The sequence below is a fragment of the Rattus norvegicus genome, chromosome 10 (assembly GCF_021556685.1).
Source record: "Rattus norvegicus strain SHRSP/BbbUtx chromosome 10, alternate assembly SHRSP_T2T, whole genome shotgun sequence".
Lineage (NCBI taxonomy): Eukaryota > Metazoa > Chordata > Mammalia > Rodentia > Muridae > Rattus > Rattus norvegicus.
In genome coordinates this window covers 58,183,155-58,201,314 of record NC_141543.1, presented here as the reverse complement: position 1 = coordinate 58,201,314, position 18,160 = coordinate 58,183,155, and the positions used below count along the sequence as shown (strand labels likewise).

Below are 18,160 nucleotides of genomic sequence, written 5' to 3'. Positions count from 1 at the left end.
CTGAGCAAGCAAGTTAGGGTGCTTGTGGGATGGACAAGCCAGCCATGCAAAGAAGCAGCTGTCGGCTTCTCTGTGCCTTGGCGGCTGCCAGGCAAAAGAGAGGTATGAAGTCATATGGATACAGAAGACAAAGGTGAAGCCAAGATTGGAGCAACAGGCGGAAGTTCACATTCTGCTTGAGCACACATGTTTAGGATGCCCACCAAATCCAATTTCCCTTCTGTTGCATCTCCTGGTTTTCTTGAGGAAAAGTCCTTGGGGACATAGGGAGGTCAGGACATTTCAGCTGCCTTATTCCTCTGCCTTCAACCTGAATAGTGTCTTGTTCTTGCTTAACTTGTAATAAAACCAGCCCCAAATGCACAACATTTAAAAATCAACCCTACGCTGTAGTCATTTGGGAGGTCTGGGAAATTTTAACTATTTGGAGGCACGGAGTTCCAGTCCTATTCAACTCAGAGATATGTGGGGAGTGGTTTGGTGGGCAGATGCAGGCTTCTAATCCTAGCACCTAGGAGGCTTCCTGTCACAAGAGAACTACTGTGCATTTGAGACCAGTCTGGGCTCTATGGTGAATTTCAGAACAGCCTGACCTACCAAATGAGATCCTGTTTCAAATGAATGAGGAGAGAAGAGAGGAAGGAAGGAAAAAGAAAGGAAAGAGTATAGGGAAGACAAAGGGCGGGGCCAGGGGTTCAGTGCTCTAGTGCTAAGGGAGAGGGTGAATGATCCCCATGGAGCCCCACCATTACTATGTAGACAACCCACAAAGCAGCAGCCAGTGAGACACTTCAGTTGAGGAAAGGGTGTCATAGTAAAATTAGGGGGAACATTTATGGTCTCTGTTCTGGATCCTCAGTTCCATTAGAATATTAAGAGTTCTTAGACATTGTGGAATGACCTGGCCTGTAGAACTAGCCTCAGAAGTTATTTGTGAACAGTACAGTCCTGGATCCTAAGGTCTAGTTCAAGAAGGTAGGTGTGAGGTGTCAGGGATTCTGGGAATCTTGAAAGACAGCTGTCTTTTGGCGCTGCTTCCAGAACACAGACCCAGGCCCTAACATCCAGCACTAGGCACAAGCAGGACTGTGCTGTAGCCCCAGACACATGTCAAACAATTCTAGAGCCAAAGGTTGAAATGCCAGGTTACCTTTCCTTGCATCAGGTTTGGCAAGAAAAGACCCCAAACCAGAGGATGGACAGGGAGGGAGAAAAGTATTCCTAGGAAGTGGCAGACATCTGGGGGTTAGAAAAGGCTGCTCCCCAGCAGGACTCACCATTGGTAGTCGTGTTGACATAGTAACGGCGGCCCTGAGGAGACAAGTAGCTGTGCCAGCCGGGTGGAAGGATGACCGTCTGGCTCTCCTCTCCTGGCGGAGGGGGGACCATCCCAGGCTTCTGTTGAAGAAAAAGGCAGGGGTCAGACACGTTTGCCATTTTTACAACTGGTTTGAACTATAAAACCACTTTGAAATTGCTCAGTGGGATAGGATGGCCTTCAGGCCTCTTTTGGGGGTGGATGTCATGGCGGTGCTCCCAGAAGGGATGGGTCCCCCAGAACAGACAGAAGAACTGCCGTTCTTCCCTATCAAACCCTGCAAAAATTAATCACAAGGGGGGGTGCGCTTACCAGGGGCCCTGTCACTCCATATGCCCCATTGTGGACTGCAGTCTACACCTGCTGTGGACTGTGCAGTCTACACACCGTAGGACCACTGAGTACAGCAGCAGACAGCCCCAGGCCTGCTGTGCAAACCTGGCAGAAATAATTAATGCAGGTCGCAGCAGAACGAAGTGTAAAACATTCTATAATAATGTTGAGAGAGTCTGCGAGAGCTGGCTTGGGCTTGCCATGTTACCGTGGCAAAGGGAATGAGAATTTTTAAGACAAACTAGACACCATAGACTTGGTTCTTGTTAGTCAGACACATAATAATATTCATCTTAAAAGACAGAGGACTATGTAAGCAGGAGCATTAGGTGGAAGGCAGGTACATGTTGTAACAGCATCTGTGATTCCTCAGTGGTGGGATTATGGGCAATTTTTATTATCTTTCTTCTACTTATATTTTCCATGTAAATCTCCAATAAACACACAGCTAAAAAATAAAAGCCCTCAGCTAAAGAACATTTAAAAATAAAGACAGAGGATCCAAATTAGCCCACACAATTGCTGTGCCTTTTGGAGAAGGTAAATTGACAGAAATCAGAATTCCAGACACAAAAGTTCAAGAGTTTCTTAGCAGAACCTGTTTAGTAACCCAAGGGCCAGCACCGGGTCCTCAGTGCCCTTGGTGTCCCCTGAGGGGTACATAGGAACAGCTCCTTCGGTTACCAATGGCCAATATGTAGGAAAGCACGGTCATGGTTGAAACTGGAGCAATGAAGTAAGTGTGCACTCTGATGCCCTTCTCCTGCCTGCTCCTCCAGGGATTTGTCTCAGCATCCTATGCTGGCCTCTGTTCCGTAAGAGGAGAGAGCCAATCCCCTGTGCTGCTGGGAGTATACATGGCCCCCTCAGTCCTCTGTGTAGCCATAGTGTCTGTTATGAATTCTCACAACTATTCAGAGGTGAATCACAGCTTCCCTTTGATTGTGTGGGAAAGACCACGCTCTAGACAGGTGACAGCGAGGTACACAGCAACCGGGCTGAAAGTGGTGTAGAGTCCTCCTCGCTGGTGCACACCATACACCCAGCATACATAAACCCGAGAACAAGTGAGTCCGGCCCTGCACACCTCTCCTGGCCTGGGAGATGGCCACAATACAGGCAATACAAATAGTGTAACCGTGAGCAGAGAGGAAGTGAAAAGCTGGGATGGGATGGGGCAGGTCTGTGATTCCAGCACTCAGGGGGGTGAGGTACAAGGATCATGAGTCGGAGGCCGGCCTAGGCTACATAGCAAGTCTCCATCTGAAAACAAAACAACCAAAACAGTTAATGGATAAGAAGAGAGAAAAGAAGAAAGAGAGAGAGAGAGAGAGAGAGAGAGAGAGAGAGAGAGAGAGAGAGAGAGAGCCTGCATACATAGGGCTCTGGGAATAAAGTGCTGGCAATGGTAGGGGTGACAGCAGGGGCTGCCGAAGAGAAATGTTTTTGCCATGGAGTCTTCTAGATCCAGAGGGAAGAGATGTCTAGTTGTCTTTCCTTGAGCATCTAGGGACAGTAAGGAGTAACATAGATGATGGGTCCATGGTGAAGCCTGGGAAGCTATTGAAGGTGGTTAAGCAAGAATAACAGCTCAGAGGTAGGCATTGAACAGAAAGGATCTAGGGACGCAGTGTAAACAGCCTCAAGGCTCAAAACATCCCTGGTGCCAATGCTACCTCAGTCAAGCAGCCGCCACTTGACCTCAGGCAAGTGACTCAGTCAGGCTATTTTCTCATCCATGAAGCAAAAAAGTTGGCCCAGGTGCAGAGCCTTCTGGGGAGATCTATTGTAACACAGTCAGGGCCCCAAAGAGGGTACACTACCAGGGTTGCTCAAGAGGTGGGAGAGATCTCATCACAAGGGGCACATAGGTGCTGGCTCTACACTCTCCCCCAGTCTCTACCCTCTGAGAGTTAAAGTCCAGGCAGACATACTGACCTCCCCTCCAACTGCCCCTCAGCATGTCTGCAATGTCATCCTCAATGGCTGTTCTCTGAGGTTTCTGCTGCCATCACTACCTGAGAAATGCTTAAAAGGGAGGCCCACACCACCTGGAGGTGACTAATGTCAGGAAGGCTGCTCAGGGAAGAGTCCTGTGGGCTAACAGAGCCTGTGAGCTGAGCCTTCTGATACGCCAGAGGCCCAGTTTTGAAGGAACTGTAAGGGGCCTGACCCTCCTCAGATTCTCAGCGCTTCTCTTGGGAGTGACTTTGATTAATCTATTTGTCTAACTGGTGAGCTCATAAGAAGCCTCCGTTTATACAGTTTATACATGGGTGACCACCAAGGTACACAGTCTTGCGGTCTCTCCTCTCTAGGGAGTGCAGGGATCTTTAGGGAAGCACTGAAGCATAGTGCTGGGTCAGGAAGGCCATAGAAAGTGTGGGAGAGCACCCACTAGCTGGGCCTAGTTCCTAAAGTGGCTGATGTGCTGTGCTAAGGTTGGTTTCCACATTCGTGAAACACAGCCACCAACTGGCTGGCTCTCCCTGCTGGCCATCAGACTAACTTGCCTTTATCTCCAGATGCAGCCCTTTTATCCTTTCCTTTCTTAGGACGAAGTCCTTCTTGCTAGCTGACCCCCACAAATCAGTCAGAAGATACTGGAGAAAACTAAGGGGTCCTTTCCCCCTAGGAATGAAAACAAACATCTGACCAAGCCATATGTGAGCATTCAGGACAGAAGTATTCACAAAGGCCAAACAGTGGAGACAACACAAAGGACCTCCCTTAGGGATATGGATAAAACACAGGGCAGCTAGCTATACCATGGATATAACCCAGAAATGAAAAGGAATAGGGTCCCGGTTCTCACCATGGCTGGGCCTTAAAACCATCATGCTGTCTGAAAGAAGTCAGGTCACAAAGGCCACATGTGGTCTCTTTCCATTGTGTGACATTATGTGACATGTCCAGAGTAGGCAATGTCACAGAATATGCTAGTGGCTATGGAGGGATATGGTCTGGAAGATGGTTACGGGGTGTGTGTGTGTGTGTGTGTGTGTGTGTGTGTGTGTGTGTGTGTAAATGGTCTAAAATAGAGAGATGTCATGGTTATACAATGTAATGAGTGATAAATGCCATGCATGATATGCATGATATATATATCTATATATATCTATATATATATCTTTCTCTCTCTCTCTCTCTCTCTCTCTATATATATATATATATATATATATATATCACAATAAAAACTGTCTTTGCAGAATATACAGCAGGGCTAGAGAGATGGCTCAGAAGTTAATAGCCCTTGTTGCTCTTTCAGAGGACCCAGGTTTGGTTCCCAGAATCCACATGATGGCTCACAAACCATACATAGGTCTGTAAATCCAGTTCCAGGGGATCTGATATCCTCTTCTGGTCTCTGTAGGCACTGCATACATGTGATGTTGACATACAAGTGATGCACAGACATATGTGTGATCCTCAGACACACATGCAGCTAAACATTCATATGCATAAAATAAAAATAAAACTTTTAAAACTATGCCAAGGCACAATTTTATGACTTCAGCACCTGGCAGTCCTCATGTAAGAGCCCCGGAGTATTAGAGATCCTCACTCTTATGGCCACAAAGGGCAGGAACAGTAGCCTTCTGGGAGATCTGCCCACAAGCACCAAAAGGGTAGAGTGTGGATGACCACCTAGCCATTAAGGAAACCCTTGAATTTCTTCCCTAATTAGTTCCCTCCCTGGTTACATCCTTCCCTTTTGTGCTGGATGGTTTTATGTCAACTTGACAGGAGCTAGGTTTATTGGCCTTGCAGGAAAACCTGGGGTGCATTTTCTTGATTTATACTTGATGTGGGAGGGCCCAACTCACTGTGGGTTGTGCTGCCCCTGGACTGGTGATCCTGGGTTCTATAAACAAGTAAGCCGAGCATGCCATGAGTAGCAAGTCAGTAAGCTTGCCCTCTACTTCAGTTCCTACTTCCAGGTTCCTGCCCTGACTGCCCTTGATGACGGGAACGTGATCTGAGAGTCGTACACTGAAGCTCCCCTCCCCTCAGTTAATTTTGGTCTTGGAGTTTCATCACAGCAATAGAAACCTGACCAGGACACCTTCCTCCCCTGGCCCTGCATTGTCTCTCCTTAGCTTGCTTGCCTCTTTCCCATGGGAAGAGGTAGGGAGAAGTAAGTACCACAGTAGGGCCACAACTCCTAGAACAGACAAGATCAGAGGGAGCCGAATGGGGTGTGTGGTGGTGAGGTTTCCTCCTGGGGAGGCATTCTGAGTGTAGCATATGAGGTAGCTCTGCTGGAATTATAAAGCCCTGCTCTGCCTCTGGAAGGAGCCATCCCCAGGCCAGAGTGCAAGGCTGGGTTCCAGTCCTTGTCACTCTCCCTTCATTTGTTCAAGAAACAACATGCTTAACTGTGCGCATAAGCTCATAGTCTGAGGATATGAGGGAAGGCTTCAGCTTTTTGTCCCTCCTCCAAATAGGTGTAAAGGTCCTCTGTGGTGCCACACCAGACAGCACGCCATTTTTTTCAAATTCTGTTATGCTGTATGAATGGATGTGGCACGGTTGTTGATACATTTGACAGACATTTGCATTGTTTTCACTTTGAACCCTCGTAAACGATGGTGCTATAAACACTTGGGCCTTACCCTACTTCATATGTACGATTAAGAAGTTTGTAGACCACTCAAAAACCCCAGCCTAAGCCAGATGCCTACACAACTGTAATCCTGGCACTCAGGAAGCTGAGGCAGGAGGATCACCTGTTCAAAGTTAGTTTGAGAAACACAGTGAGACTGCCTTCAAACACCAAAGTCTGGGACCGAAGCAGAGCATGGACCCATGACCAATCTCTACCATAGCAAAGAAACAAACAGAAACCAAACAAGCCCTAGTCTAGTAGGGTTCTCCAGAGAGATCTGACTATAGATCTGATTTCTATGTATCTATAAGGACCCCATCCCTAAATGTCTTTAGTATATAAGGTTGTAGGTCAAGTGCTTTATATATCTTTATAAGATGTTTGCATTGATGATGCTTTTATTCCTATTTTTAAGTAAGGGCTATTATAGTCAGAGGTTTAATGATGCGAACAATATTGTACAGATAATTAAATGGTTAAACCAAATGACTTTAAAATATTGCTTCGGGGCTGGGGGTTTAGCTCGCTGGCAGAGCATTAGACTTAGTGTGCCCTGGGTTCAGTCCAAGAACACAAAAACATCACTCACTCAGTCAATCAAACCAACCAACTAAAATTAGCTTGCTTCTAGAAAATTCTGTCCAGTTACTTGATGCCAAGTTACCCTCAGCCCATCTCCTGCCAGCAGCCAACACTTAGCTCTGTGTCAGCACTTGTCCACCTGAGATATGACTCCCACAAGGGGAATGACAGCTCAGGCCTGAACCTCTTGCTTGTCTCACAGTCTCACAAGGACCATATGCCTTCCCAGGAGATGCGCAAAAATATCACCACCCTCACCCAGACGTCACGTTCATTCCCCGGCTGCCGGCTGACTTCCATGTTTCCTTATTTTAAACACACACAAAAAAAATTCCTCCTAATGGTGGTACTGACTCCTTTTGGAAAACAGCAAGCAAGCAAGTAAGGGATATCACCTAAAGTTCAAAAAGAAATGTTCCATCAGGACTTGGTGGTACACTCCAGAAGTCCCAGCATTCAGGTGGCTAAGACAGGAGGATGATCCACTTAGTATCAGCCTGGGCTACCTTGTGAGTCTGAGGCCAGCGAAGGCTACATAATGAGACCTCGTCTCATGTAAACAAAAACCCAAAGAAAATGTCTAAAAACCAGTTATCAGACAAACACACACACAAAAGGTAAAGCAAAACAAAACCCAGCAAAACCCATAATACCCCAAACAAAAACCAAGTGTGATCGGCAGCTCAGCACATGCTAAACCTCTGGTGTGTCACCACCAGATCGAGGCGGTTTGCATCCTGAGTCCTCCTCGGTTCACTACACCCTAGAGCTACTCCGATACAGCATTAGTGGGAGCAACGGAGAGAAACCATCACCTTTGAAACACACACCAGGAGGGAATCGAAAACTTCAATAAATAGGACTTGTAAAAGAGGTGGTGTTGAGTGGTACAGCTACTTATGAAAGGATCGTATTCCCTAACCCCATGCCCTCTATCAGACTATTTAAAGAAAGACTCAGGATGGATCAGCAGCCTCCAGTGAGTTCCGACCCCTCTACTAAGCTCCCCAGAGCCTCCTCCACTCTTCACATTCAAGTTCATCCTGGGACACCATCTCCACCTGCGGGATGCTTCTAGGAGCACCTGCCTCTTACCTTCTGAAGCAGTGAGCAGGCGAACGATACCCGCAGGTGTTCACCGGTGGCCTCCAGACACTTGATTTAACAGCAGATCAGAGAGTTTTAAGGTCCCCAGTTCCTTGTCTTCTCACACCCCAAACCCAGCAGCAATGGGAGCTCTAAAGAAAGGCATATCCACAGGGCTCTGCACCCCCTCTCCCCCACCCCCCCAGATCTATATATAACACCTCTGAAGTTGTCAGCCTAACGAGCCACTTTCTGGCAGACCCGTTGCCATGACAATGACTGCTAATGAGCCCAGTGCTGTGATTGGCACTGCTTGAAGGCTCCTCCACAAAGGACTTGCCAGCACATTCTTCCTTCCCCAACCATGTAGCCAGCTGGACATCCAGAAGTAGCAGGACATGGCTGGGAGCTGCTTGCAGGATTCAGACACTAGCAGTTAGTTCATTGCTAGCACACCCTGAGTAATCCTAAACGTGATGTCAGGAGTGGCCTCTACGGCCATTTCTGTAATCAGCAAGTTTCACAGGAGTAAAGGGACACTAGGAAGACCAAGCCTCAGCTGGGCCAGGTGTATAATCTCAGTACCAGGAAGACCGAGGTTCAAGGCCAGCCTGGGCTACGCATTGAGATCCTTTCTCAAACAAATAAAAACAGATTAACTGGGCTATTCTTTTTGCTGGACACCTGTTCATGGCAGGAGGCAGCCCATGCAAAGCTAGTGTGGCCCTGCCTCGGACAACGATGTCACCAGCTTCAACTTTTGGTTTTTCGAGAATGCTGGGCATCTTCTCTTTATCTCGTTTGTTTGTGAAGCCTCTGTTTCTTCGACTCTATCTATTCAGAAATTGCAAGTCACAGGAGAGGGTTGTGGAGGAAGTAGGGTACGCCTGAGGGTGGCACAGTGCATCTGAGAGTGGCAATTTCATAGCAATAGGCTGAACTCTGGAGGGGTGGTCTTCACATTCTTCTGAAAGCCAGGAATTCAGAGACTTGGCCAGAAGAAAGAGACCAGGAAGCTAACATCCCCACAAACAGGGAAACAAACTAGAAACGAGAGTCAGGAAGACAGTGATATACTCCTCTTGTTCACAGTTTAGTCTCAGCCCACCGCCCAGAACACTGGATAAGTAAGTGAATGAATGAATGAATGAATGAATGAATGAATGAATGAATTATGGGCCATGAAACAGAAATGTAAGGTGAAATAAATCCTTTCTTCCTCAGGCTGCTTCTGGTTATGGCATTTTATCATAGCAAGAGAAACTCTTAAGCAAGAAAACCAGCAAGTGATTGCAGTTCTGTGGCTTAAACAAAAGAAACCCTGCCTCAACAAGGTGTAAGGCAAGAACTGACTCAGAAAACATGTTCTCTGACCTCCCTACACATACCCACACATATGCACTGCACACACATGCACACGCACACACATACGCACACACGCATGCACACACACATACACACACATGCACGCACATATACATACACACGTGCATGCACATAAGTACATGCATAATTAAAAATTGTTTATAGAATTAGATTTGTAAGTTGTTTATATAGAGGGTGAGAATGTGTGACAATTACTTGAAGTAATACCAGAAGATATGAAGAGGCAAGAGAGTCAGAACTAGGCTCCTGCTTTTCCTTTCTATCTGCTCTGGTTTGCCCCCTAAAGTTTCATTCTCTGTAACTGCAGTTCCCTGGTGGAACAACTCTGAGAGGGGTAAAAGATGTTTAAAAGGTGGTTTAGATATTCTCTCTCTCTCTCTCTCTCTCTCTCTCTCTCTCTCTCTCTCTCTCTCCCTCCCTCCTCCACACATACACACACACACACACATATATATATATACACACACACGCTCTTGCACACAGACATTAATACACATACTCTCCCACACATCATAGATACACTCACACACACTCTTACACATTCACACTCACACACTCATTTTCACTCATACACACTCACCCACATTCACATACAGACACACACTCATATACTCACACATACACTCACACACACACACATACTCATACACACACGTATCCTCCACATGACCTCTCTCACATCATGACTTAGCATAAGGCACTTTCAGAACCTAATGGGAGTGCTGTTTCCAGACCTCCAAAACCATGAGCTAGATAAACCTCGTTCTGTTTTCTTTATACAGAACCCGGTTACAACAGCACAAACTTAACTAAATGGGTTTCCTAGAAAAACATTCTTCTTCCACGGCACGGTGCTACCCACCTGTAATCCTAACACTTGGGTGGCTGAGGCAGGAGATTGCAAATTCAAGGCTAGCTAAGCTGATGGTTAAGCGACACAGTGCATTCCTCCTATCTCAAACAACCCTCCGTGCTCTCCGGCTTCCTCCCACAAGGCCGTCAGACACTGCTCAGTTGGCTTCTCTTTCATCCTTTGGTATCTGGTGTCTGATTGTCTCTTCCCTGAAGACTGAAGCCTCCTGACTACAGTTTCTACAGGGAATTCTCAGCCAAGAAATCCACTGAAGTTGGACAAGCTGATGCTAAGGGAAAACCCAGCAAGAAATTAGGGCTCTCTGAACACCTCAGTTTCCTCTTATATTTGCCTCCTGATTGTGTTGCCACAGCCAAGATCTCAGAAGGCTGTCTCCTGGGCTGGGGCTGGGTGAGCCTGTACCTTGTAGGCACCTTTAGTTGGTTCCTGTGTGGAAAGGGGTCCCATGTACAAGGTTCATTTGCAGCTTTTACCAAGAAAGCACAAAGACTATCAGTCATTAGGGTCATCAAACCTACAGATGTACTATGCAAGGGCTGGTTCAGATGGGCTCTAGGCCAGTTACTAGGCAATGCAAGCCAAGAATTCCAGACCACCTCTCTTGTCTGAGATGGCTAGTTCTGTCTGGTGCTGGCATCTGCCCAGTGCCACCACAAGGATAACAATAGATGGAAGATAACCGTTTCTTTTGCTTCTTTTAGCAGAATTTCAGCAATGACCAAGTAGCCCAACTTTGCTATTGATATTAGAGTCACTTCTACCTCTAACAGAGGTTAAAGCAGATACCCAAAGGCATAGGACCTGAGAGGAGAAGGCATTCAATACATACTCCTGAAAACAGAACTTCTCTAGCAGTAAGATAGAACTCTTTCTCCATCTTGAAGCCTTTCCTGGGGGGACCCAGAGGAAACTTGTCTACTGCTGCCATTTGTATAGTCCTGATGCTTCAAAACCATTTAAATAGGCAAGGCAGTCTGCTCCTGGAAGCCTGGTCCAGCTTTTGCATTTTAGCTGAGGAAACCTGTGTGATGTTATGCACCATATTGTATTGTATGCATGTAAATTGTATTGTATGAATGTAATTGTATGCACTATTATGTAACAATAAAATAGCTTGAGGTGAGGTTTTAAAGAAGAAAGGTAGCTTATTTGATCCCTAATTTTCAAGGCCAGAGGATAGAGCACAGGGGTCACAACATAGTGGGGAGGCAGAAAGGGAAAGGTATGTATGCATGCAGAAGGGATCGAACTGAGCACAAGTCTTGGGTGAGAATTAACTTTAGAGAACTAACCTGCTCAGGGAGACAAGCATTAATCCCTTCCAGGGACCATGTCCCCATGCCAAAACAACCTTCTGCCTCTAAAGGTTTTCTTTCCTAAACATGTCCACACACATTATTAGATGAGCCTAATCACATCTAAACCTTAGCACCAACTGTTAGCAGACCCCCCAGTTCCTAGCCTGTGCAGATGGGCACATTCTCTTCTATCTTATGCCCAGCAGCATCAGCAGACTGGCTCATTCTCATTGTCTACCTCCAGCTGCAAGTGACCCAAGCATTAGCAGAAACCACAGTGGCCCAGGCATAAAGTCAATGTTCCAAAATGTGTTCAGAGTGTGTGCTTTCTGTGGCCTTGGTTTCTTTATCTATAAAATGAGATTGTCATAGTCCCCTAAGATAAGGGTTTTAGAACCCAGGAGAAATCTTTCACAATAGAGCCCAAGGTCACTGCTGGACATGTTCAAAAGCATTTAAGTCTTCAGCTCAGCTTGCAAAAGCAGTAACCACTTAGACAAAAGCAGCAGAGACCTCCTGCCCAGGAATATGGGTGTTCACACAATGTTATTTTTTTTATTATTGTTACCTTTAAATTCATTTTGGTTTCTCATGAGGAAAAGGTTTCAGATGTTTTCATGTGTATGTATGTATGTATGTATGTATGTATGCATGCATGCATGCATATGACATCTGTCCACTTCCTCAGCCAAATCTGTCTTGGGGTTGGCGGGATAAAACAACACTATATGTAGAATGAGAGTATGGCTCTGTAGCAGTGCACCTGCTAAGCATCTTCAAAGGCCCTGGGTTCAAGTCCCCTTGATGCCCAAAACAAATTAAGAAACTCATGATAGAAACTGTACTCAAGTTGCCAATACAGTGAAGTGATGTCACAAATACTGTATGTGAAACACAAGACCAGCATACCAGACACAGGAGACTGCATCCACTACCCTGAGTCTGCACACAGAGACTCGGTGCTTTGGGCTTATTATCTGCTCTGTTGATATTAATGGTCAATCAGTGCTTTAAAAAAAAAAGTCCCGTTTTGTTGTGCCAGCGTTTAGTGCTTTTCTTCTTGAGGTCAATGATCTTACAGAACAACCTAGATTTTCTGTCTCCAGCACTGTAGGGTAACTTTGAAGCACACTTTAGGGACTTTTTACTTGGTAGGGTAAAAATCCACCTTTGATTTCTGGCCAAAGAGAGCCTTGCCAACACTTAGCGTTAGGGGAGGAACAGTTAGACACTATACACGACCCACCCTGCCCTGCCAGCCCTTCTTTGTCATGAAATTTGCAATGCTCCAAAACAGACTTTTGCTGCTTCTGGACTTTTCTCAAGTTATTATGTCTCTTTAAAAAATCCCATAATTCAATTTACTAAGCACTCTCTTCCATTAAAAAATGGATATAAGAAGGTCAGACATATATACAAAAGCTAAAAATTGGGTTTCAAAGTAGAAAATAAGGAGGTTCTAGACCCTAGGAAGAGTATAGGAAAGAGAGGGGTAGCAAGCAATATTAAGAAAATTCGGGGGTGCAGCTGGGGGAGAAGTATGCCTTTTAATGGACCAGAGCACAGTATAACAGCTATGGTTGACAGCAATTAATTGAATATTTCAAAACAGCTGACAGAGAGGTTTTTTAACATTGCCCACACAAAGAAATGATATTCAGCTGAGCTGATGGATAGGCCAATCACTCTGATATGATCGTTAACATTATGCCCCATAAATATGGACAATTACGTGTCAATTATAGGAATGGCTCAGCAGGCAGAGGAGGACACTGACAAGTGGAGTTCCAGCCCTGGGATTCTCAGAGTGGAAAGTCAGAACAGACTCTTGCAAGTTGTCTTCTGTCTTCCACCCGTGCTAGGACGTGTGTGTGTGTGTGTGTGTGTGTGTGTGCGTGCATGTGTGTGTGTGTGTGTGTGTAACACACATAAGCGCGCACACACACAGAGGCATGCTGTGCATAAAATAAAGTGTAATTATTTGTAAAGTTAATGCACCAAATAGGAGGCTAGAGAGATGTCTTGATGGTTAACAGCACATACTGCTCTTGTAGAGCACCCAGGCTCAGTTCCCAGGACTCACTTTGGGCAGTTCACAAACTCTACAGCTCTGGAGATCCAACATCCTTTTCTGTCCTTTGAAGGCGCTTATACTCATATGTAAGTAACCACCCCCTTCATGTATACATATAAAATATAATAATGAAATCCTTTTAAAAAGCATTAACAATAACCACAATCCAAGATGTTGCGAATTAAGAACGACAGTTGAAGACTTTTTTTTTCCCATTGGCCACAGGTTTAACATTGCATGCAAAGCAGCTGCCCACTGGAAAGGAACTTCAAGGGCAGGGGACTGCCCTGTCCCTGCAGATGCTCTGGGGACAAAAGGGGGCTTCTTCAGGGAGCCAGTGCCATTTTAGGGACAGGCCAACTGTGCCTCATTAGGGAATAAAGGTGGGTCCGCTGCCTGCCAGCTGTGGCTGCCATCCAGCTGGCCTGACTTTGTGGTCACTTCTTGTGGGCTGCAGCAGCCCACAGGCACCGAAAGAAAGCGGAAGTAGCCAGTCTCACCATGGAGACGCATTCTAGTTACTCTGCAGTGCCAACTGCTTGTGCTCACAGCCGTTTTGTTCCAAGATGCCTGACTCCCCTAATTGGTTCTGAAACGCTTGCCCGCAGGGAGATGAAAGCCGATGGACAGTTTCCAGGGTCAGTCAAGGTGTGAGCCTACCGACCCCTCGTGGCAAAGCTGTTGGATCCACCGATAGAGAGACAGGAGAACCAGACAGACCATAACTGCCAAGACCTTGCCACGGAGGACACACCACCACACCATAGCAACATGCAAGATGCACACCAGAATGTGAGCTGTGCTCCCAGGGGGCCTTGTTTGAAGCTGTAGCAGCCTTGTTTTGAGATCTTAAACAACCCGCCTCATCTCTGTTGGGAGGGCCTTGATTTCTTCATCTCTCAAATGTGGAAGTTGGACCAGATGGTCTGCGAGGGCTTATTTTGAACAGAGAGCATCTAATGCTCAATGATTCTAAATGCTAGAATGTCTGTTTTAAGGATGTGCCATTTGTGTGAAAGGGGGGGGGGGAGTCCTATTCATGTATAGCCATGTGACTCAGAATCATGGTCCTCTTCTTAAACACTGCCTGTGCCCAGCCTCTTAGGACTGCATCTATCACTACACAGAGTTCTGTCCTAATAGGCCTGGGTCTACCCCTTCCCTGTGGAAGCCACTCTCAAGGACTCAGCTCTGTCTGCCCTGCAAACTGTTTTCTCCCCTGGTATCCTGGGCTTCTTCTGTCTCTGTTCCTATCAATGTGTCGCCAGGAGCCAAAGTCATCTGTACACATACTAGGCAGGCTCCAGGAGAGCTTGTCATCTAAGAAATGAGCACACACAGTTAGCCCTTTGCATTACACCCCAGACACGGTCCATTTAACGTAGGCACACCCCAACGGTGGTCCTGCACCCCCATGTCCCACATTGCTACAAGCTGGCCTTGAACCCTTCCTAGCTCTCAGCACACCAGTGCACATGCTCTCTGTGGATCCTCCTTTCCTCCTCAGTCCTGACCAGGCCCAGCAGCATCTCCATAGCATGCCATAGTCCGATCCTGAGCATTCTTTGCTTGGTTGTAACATGATGGTCTAGCCTGCGGTCTTCCCCGCAGTTACTCTCCAAGGGTTGCCCTCTGAACTAGCATCACACATGTCCTTTGGGAGATAGCTAAAAATGTAGAGTCCTAGTCTGGCCCCAGCACTAGATCTGTGCCCCCCCCAGACCATTCAGACACCTGTTTATTATTATAAAGCCCCCTTATACATATTCTTGGGAGGTCAAGGATCCCAGGTAGAGAGCACTCTTGGATAGCGAGTACTACTGTCTTCTCCTGGTCCCAGTTCAGGCTTCTAGAAAAGAATGTTCAAATCAGGGGTACTTAGTGGCCCAGCGAGGTGGAGGAAGACTCCATGCAGGGATTGAGTACGCTTGGCATGTGAACTGGACCTCACAGCCATAGAACAACTCAGTGGGGGTGGGGGGGGTCCTACAAAGCCTACGTTAAGGAAGGCGACATCCAGGCTCAGGGATCAGAAGAACAAAGTTTTCTATCCCCATATCTCAGAAAAGCATCCACTGCCAAACTGAAAGGAGGCATATGCCAATCTGGAAAGTGAGTTAGATGTCACTGGTGCCTAACGGCCATCTGGGGAGCTAAAACACCCAAAGGCTCCCCTTACCTTACCGTCATGCACAGATTCACCGTACTTCCCTAGATCCTGCACCTCAGAACTTTCCTGGTAAATCTGGGGCATGGGGGGGGGATGCCAGATGGGCAGGAAGAAGTCATGCTTTATATTTAGAAAAAATATAATATATAATATATATAGCAAAAGGAGAATGGTGAAAATGTATAAATAACCCACATTGGCTCTCTTCTCCATCACATGCCTTTAACTACCTGTGTCAGGTGAGCCTTCCCTCTCCAAATATTCCTTCTTCCATCTTTCCACACAACTCCTCACCCCCACCCCTGTCATTTACACCTGGCCCACACCTCCTCTTTCTGCACTTGTCTTGGGCACATGTCCCGTCCTGACACAGGGTCCACGGACCTCCCAGACTCATCAAGTTCTGCCCCGTCTCACAGAGTTTTCAGAATATCCTCTCTGAACTATTAAAGGCATTTCACAACAGACAGAAGGGATAGGTCAAGCATACTTCTGCAGGAGTGGCTCTTACCATGAGTGGGCAGCTGGTCCTTAAGGAGAGTTGCTATGGAAGAGGTGCCAGGGCCAGTCTGAAGCCTCAGCCTCAGGACTGGGCTCCGGGCAACTTGCTCCGCATGGCACCCTCTGGGGAAAGTGTGGCTGAAGCAAGCAGCTGCCTCAGGGTCAGTGCGCTGAGCACCCTGGGGGATGTTCCTGTGGCTTTTCTCATCACTGACATCTCTGTTCTTTCACAAAGAACCCACTACATTGCACAGTTCCTCCCAAATCTGCTCCCGTGCCTGTTGGGAAATCAACAGCCCATGCACGCCTTTCCAGATACAATTTCTAGAGGACTTCCCCTCCCACCCCCGTTCTCAGCTTTAAAAAAATTGGCTGAGGTCAAAGCATACAATGGCCAAGCCTGTGTCACTGACCAGATGACTCCCACCCTGAGGCCTATGAACAAGGGCACCTTTGTCTACTGCATTTTCGGCAGGACTCCCTGAGCCTGCCTTATCCCTGCTGGGAGAAGTTTCAGCCAACTTCTTCCCAAACCTAAGTTAGGGCTCTGACTTGGGCCTGGCTCCAGCTGTGTGAACCCAAGGCCTGATAAAAGCCAGTACGAAAAGAATGGAGAATTTCCAGAAAGAACGATTGTGTGAAACTAATCTCTGGCCTTGGCTTTCCATCTGTGCTCTCTATCATGAAGGGTAGTTAGTGAAAACAGGGCTGGGCCCAAGAGCAACACAGTATCTACCAGTTATATAGGTTAGGTAAGAACCTGGATCCCCAGTGAATCTGATATTCTGTTTAAAAGCTTTCTGGAGGCGGCGGGGGGGGGGGTCAGCTCTGTGGGGAGAATGCTTGCTGAGCTGGCATGAGAACATAAACTTGGATCCCCAGAGCTCAAAAACAACAAAACAAAACAAAACAACAACAATCAAATACCCACAGTAGACTACATCTATAACCACAGAGGTTCTAGGCAAGACAGAAGACAGAAAGGGAAGCTGGAAGCTCCTGGAAGCTTGTGGGCCAGGTAGCCTGAGGTACGGAAGGACAATCAAGAGATAACATCTCAAAGGAGGTGAAAGGCAAAGACTCGAAGCTGAGCTCATCCTCTGACTTCTACGGGCATGCCATGACACACAGATGGCTGCGTTCACACATGTACACACACACACACACACACACACACACACACACACACACAAACACATATGTACACACACACACACACATACATACAGATGCACACATAGACAAACAAATGACCACAAGCCTTTTGAAGCCATTGCAGCTCTTAAATCATATATTTCTGTGTTTACTTTCTGTCACAGTCTCTGGGATTTTAGCAGCTGATTGTTTTTTCTGTGCTAAGACTCGAATTCAGGGCCTTCTGCGTGCTACACGAGCATTCTGCCAAGAAGCTGCAGTCCCTGGCTGGTCTTTTATATAGAATTAAATAACTCAGGTTACCACCCAGCGAGGGAGTTGGAGCAGCATCTCCGTGGTGCTGTCACACTGCTCTGAGATCTCAGGCGAGGCAGGTAGGCTTCAGGGTGTTTTTTCCAGATGTTAAGTAGAGGCACTCGAGTATCTTTCTAAATGGTTGCGGGAATGAAAAGGGGAGATAAAGCGCACTCGGCGCCGTGAGGACTCTGCGTGCACTCCGTAAGGGCTGCAGCCATGTTGTTGCTCTCTCGGTGGCTGAGAGCATAAGAGACAGGCGGCTGTCCCTGAGCACAAGAAAACATCTATATTTGATAATGAAAAGCAAAGAAGCCGAGTGAAAAAACCAGCAGAGGTCGTTCTGCCAAGGTCAGAAGCGTGACCTCTAAGGAGACAAGGAGATGCTTCACATCCCGGAAATGTTAGGAAAATGCAAATCGCAACCACAGGGAGTGGTCACCTGCATCCCTTGGGATTGGCTACATGTTTGTTTTTGGT

General features: G+C 46.8%; 1 protein-coding gene across 17 annotated transcripts in view; it reads right to left on the bottom strand.

Moving 5' to 3' along the window:
- Positions 1-18,160, bottom strand: part of Gas7 (growth arrest specific 7) — a 230,730-nt gene that overhangs the window by 82,890 nt on the left and 129,680 nt on the right. For 13 of the 17 annotated variants that reach the window (NM_001414201.2, XM_087574748.1, XM_087574744.1 and 10 more), the window contains 1 exon segment: positions 1,278-1,398. In NM_001414201.2, coding sequence (NP_001401130.1) covers positions 1,278-1,398 — 121 coding nt within the window. 17 annotated transcript variants of the gene reach the window in all.